This window comes from Arachis hypogaea, chromosome 10, assembly GCF_003086295.3.
Source record: "Arachis hypogaea cultivar Tifrunner chromosome 10, arahy.Tifrunner.gnm2.J5K5, whole genome shotgun sequence".
In the NCBI taxonomy this organism is placed as follows: Eukaryota; Viridiplantae; Streptophyta; class Magnoliopsida; order Fabales; family Fabaceae; genus Arachis; species Arachis hypogaea.
Genome location: NC_092045.1, coordinates 28,534,285 through 28,539,042, shown reverse-complemented (window position 1 = coordinate 28,539,042; position 4,758 = coordinate 28,534,285). Strand labels below are relative to the sequence as shown.

At 32.1% G+C, this 4,758-nt stretch overlaps 1 protein-coding gene across 1 annotated transcript; it reads left to right on the top strand.

The window, feature by feature from the left end:
- Positions 1 to 435: 435 nt before the first annotated feature.
- LOC112715464 (uncharacterized) lies at positions 436 to 2,173 on the top strand. Its single transcript, XM_025767227.3, has 2 exons — positions 436 to 685; positions 1,338 to 2,173. Exons 1-2 carry the CDS (start codon positions 591 to 593, stop codon positions 1,900 to 1,902), a joined length of 660 nt encoding a protein of 219 aa, XP_025623012.1. The 5' UTR covers positions 436 to 590; the 3' UTR covers positions 1,903 to 2,173.
- Positions 2,174 to 4,758: the final 2,585 nt, after the last annotated feature.

Genomic DNA, 4,758 nt, shown 5'->3' with positions numbered 1-4,758 from the left:
GTGTGTGAACAATGAAGGTAAGAGAGCTTGTTAATGAACAGAGTTTGTGTTTATTTTGCAACTAATAATGTTTATTTCATAAAGGCAGGCCAAGCATGTCTTGTACCAATAAGTGACCTAAGTGATTATATCCTCTTCAAGGAAATTATAAATAATTAAGATTAGGAGGGGACCAAAATATGATTAAGGCTCCAGAAAATAATGAATTTAAATAAAGGCTACATTCTATTATTCTTCCCCCTTTTTTTGAATCCATTGGGGGCCACCTTGGTATAATCACGTTAAAAGTAGTCACATTTTTATTTTATATTTTTATCTATTTATCTTTTTTATTTTGCTTTGAAATTTCAAAATATCACCTTTCTCTCACTCATATAAATCTGAAGAAGGAGAGGAATCATGGGTCATGGCAACCAAAGCAAAATAAATAAATAAAAATAAATAAAGGGTGTGTTTGGGGTTTTGCAATAAAGAATACAAGAGAAAAAGGAAAAGGAGCATGTTATGCTATGCTACCCTATCTTAGCGTTATAGAGAGTCATCACTATATCTTTTCCTTTGTGTGATTCACTGTGAAAACAATTACACAAATGAAAATACTTTGCTCTCTTCCTCCAACTCTCTCATACTTTCAGTTCTCTTTGTTCATGCAAGATCCAAAGACTGATTCCAACACAATAATAAGGTATGTATTTACCTCCTTATTAGATTTCTCATCATCTATCTCTTGTCCCTTTCTCACACCCCATTTTGATCATTTTACCTTATATGTATTACATTTTATTTTTTTGAAAAAAAATTCGGTAGAATTAAGTTTTTGGAAAAATGTGAACTTTTATAAGCTTGGCTTGGACATTCATCACATTTATGACATTATTCCTCTAATGTCTAAAAGTATATATATAGTACATCATAATTCTATAGTCTAGACTACTTTATTTGGCTTTCTTAACGTTGTGTGGAGTAAGTGTAAGATAATTTGCATATTTATGATGTTTATGATGTGATGAATTTGACCAAGCTCACAAACTCACCCTAGGCTAAGGTAGGTGAATAATTTCATTATAGGCGGATAGACTTTTTCAAACACTATGAACCTAAATTTGGTATTTCCAAGTTGGCAAAAAGGATCTTAACTCTTAGCACCATACGCTAAGAACAAAACTAGTAAACTAAACTCATTTTGTTTTTCTTCCAAATTGCATAAATAGCCTTTTTTTTCCCTCAAAAATTTCGATATCAAAAGAACAAAAAAAAAAATCAAATATGAAAAATCCAACATCATCTCCACAAAAAGAATTCTTAGTGCATAATATCCAATTCATTTCGCATTGTAGAAAGCCGTGGTATCAACGTGCAATGGAGGTCACTAGTCTATGGAAAATAATGTCCAAATCAACAAACAATACTAATTCAGCTTTATGGAAGACAACATCAATGCTATCAAAATCGCATCAAGTTCCGACATCATCCACCACCAATAGCAATAACTACAACAAGAATAAACTAAGAAAATGCTCATCCCTTAAAGTGGCAACCTCGTTTACAAGAGTGTGCCTTTGCGCGCCTATATACTCCTACAACGAAGCCTTTAGAGCGGATCGTGTTGTTGCCCCTAGAAGAAGTTACAGCTATCCAAGATCGTCGTCCTCCAAGCCGTTACATAGCGCTCGAGACCGGATTTCGCATAGCGCGAGGATTAGTACCGACGGAAGGAGGGTGTTTAGGGGTAAATCATTAACAGATGATGTTCTTATGAGGAGGTTTGTGATTGAGGAAGAAGCAATGATGCAAGTTAGGAGAAGGAACCAAATGGAAGTAATTAGGAGGAGGAGTATGTTGAGGAGAAAGAAGCTTGGGCCTAGTCCACTTAGTAGAATGGTTATGGCACAAGATCATTGATATTATTAGAATTTGGAACACTTGTTTGTTTAGTTCAATGTTGGTCCAGCCCAACTATGATAGTGTCCAATCCAATTGGTAAATTCTTTCTTTCTTTTCTTTAATTGGCCTTTTTAGTTTCATTCAATGAACATCCCTCACCTCATGTGAGCAAGTTGCCATTACTTTGGCTATATCTGCTAGTTACAAAAAAAAAAAAAAATTGTGACACCCCATTTTAAATGGTTTAATTTAATAACATTGTTATATATTAGCAAAAGCTTTTAACTAATTCAGCTCAAATAATTGTGGTTTTTGCGAATTATTTATAATTAAAAGTTTGAAGTCGAGACCACTAATGATAGTTTTATACATAATTTTTTTTTTATCACTACTATCAATATCGATATTACATTTTCCAAAGCTAAGTCTTAACTACTTAAGTCAACAAACACACCCAACTAACTGCTATGCAGTGTCTTGTTAATTTGCTTAAAAGACACTCTAATCAAAATGGCACAATTCATAAATAAAACTTGTACACCAAGGATAGTGGTTATCTAATTTGTATTGGAAAAAAAAAAAAGAGCCTTGGTTAGGTTTGTTTTTGTGACTAGTAAATTAAATGTGACTTTGATCACACACGCATGCTTCATTTTTTACTTATAAATGCAACTACCCTATGAGCTTTTTCATTTGAATCTCTCCCAAATCTAATAAAATTGACTTCTCTCTACCATAAAGTATATAAAGCTTCTTTTTAAGTAATTCAATTCTCACGATTTTACAATTTTATACTAGAGTGAATATTAAATTAGAACATAATTCTTTATGCTAAAATGGGATAATAAGTTGTGTAAATATACACAACACTAGCAATGAAATATGAACTCAAAGATCTAGTTGTGACTTGTGAATCTCCAAGCTTAGTAACTTAAATTGAAACATGAATTAAGTGGTTGCAACTATTTTTTTTTTCCTATTATTTTGCTAGATTGAGAAGGTGAAGGGTGTTGAGAGTTGTTAATCAATCCTGTCCATTTAGTAGGGTTTATATAATGAGTTAGACTCTATATTAGTAATGTTGGTATATATAATTATTCGCTCTATATTAGTAATTTTACCAGTGCTTGATTTAGACTCTAGTATTAAAAGTTTGACTAATTTAGTTTCAAAAGTTACGCTTATACTGATCCTAATATTAGCAATTTAGTAATTAATAAATATCAATTAAATATATAATGGAGCTATTACCTTCAAAGTTGATTATTTTACTTCCAATAGCATGCAATTAAATTAATAAAACTATGAACTTACTAAAAATAACAGAACAATAAGAATATCAAATTAAAAGACACCTGAAAGATCCAAAGCAAGACATGGAGTAATTTGTCGCAATAATTGATTTTTTCTTGTTCAGTGAATTGAACAAAGTTGAAAAGGATTAGTTTGTTATCTAAATACATCAGCTATCGTTTTAGCACCTTTGTGATTTGACATTTGTGCTTCAACACAATGTTGATTATAGAGACAGCATAACACCATTGATGACGTGTGGCTGAAGGATAATATGAGTTACCAACCAAATCATGTTTTATTGGTAATTATACAAAGAGAAAAAGAGAGAGAACTTTTCAAGTTTTATCATCGTGATCATCATAATTATAGACACTAATAATATATCACTACAAAAATAAATTATTAGAATATCCATCAATTTTAGCTACCAACAACATCATTTATTAATAACAATTGATTAGTTTTTTTATACTAAAAAAAAGTTGATCGGTAAATCGGTAGCTAATTTTTAATTTATCGACAGCCACCAAAATCATTTTAATTGGTCACTATTAAAAAAAATCTCAGGTCCTAACATATTCAAACTGTGATGTTAATGGTTTGATGAACTAGAAGAGAGAGAAGAAGAGTGAAAGTTGAGAGAAAGAGAAAAATAAGCTCATCTTAATAATTTTTAAATGAATGAAAATAGAAAATTAAAAAAAATGTTTGGTAGTTCACTTTATGTATTCCTGCCTAGTATAATTAATTACCATCAACATTAAACTAAAAAATAATCTAAGTAACACCCTTGCGCAAGTTAGAATTGTATAAATCTAACTATCCTAGTTTGAAAGCATTGATAGAGTTTTAGTAAGAAAATCAACAAGTTGGTCTTTGGAACGAACCGGCATAAGATGAATGAGACCAGATAAATATTTTTCACGAACAATGTGGCAGTTCACTTCAATGTGCTTGGTTCTTTTATGAAAGATGGAATTATTGGTAATGTGAATGGCTAACTAGTTGTCACAGAATAGAGTGATAGACTTTTAAAACAACAAACCAATTAAATCCATTAAGAAAGATAACCAACTGCTTCACAAGTGGCAAACAGCAAGAGACCTGTATTTAACTTTTGCAGAGGACTTGGCAACAGTGGTATGCTTCTTACTCTTCCTGCTAACAAAAGAGTTCACAAGCATGAAGCAATAATCGGAAACGGAGTGACGAGTATCGGCCCAGGTAGCCTAGTCAATATTGACAAATTCGGTGAGAAGAATATACCAGTTGCAGGTCTGACTTTTGAATATGGAGTATGCGAAAGGCAGCTGTAGATGAAAAGTAATTACACAGTCCAAAAACTGGCTCAAACGTCCTACAGCATAAGATATATCGGGTCTAGTATTTGTGAGGTAAAGTCGGCCGATGAGCTATCTGTAAGTAGTGTTGTCTGTTAAAATGGTACCTGACTCCTTCGAGAGTTTCTGACTATAATCAAATGGAGTGGAGAGAGGCTTGCAATCTAGATAACCAAAATCTTTGAGAAGGTACATGGCGTACTTTTGTTAATAAATGTGAATTCAAGAGTTAGAGCTT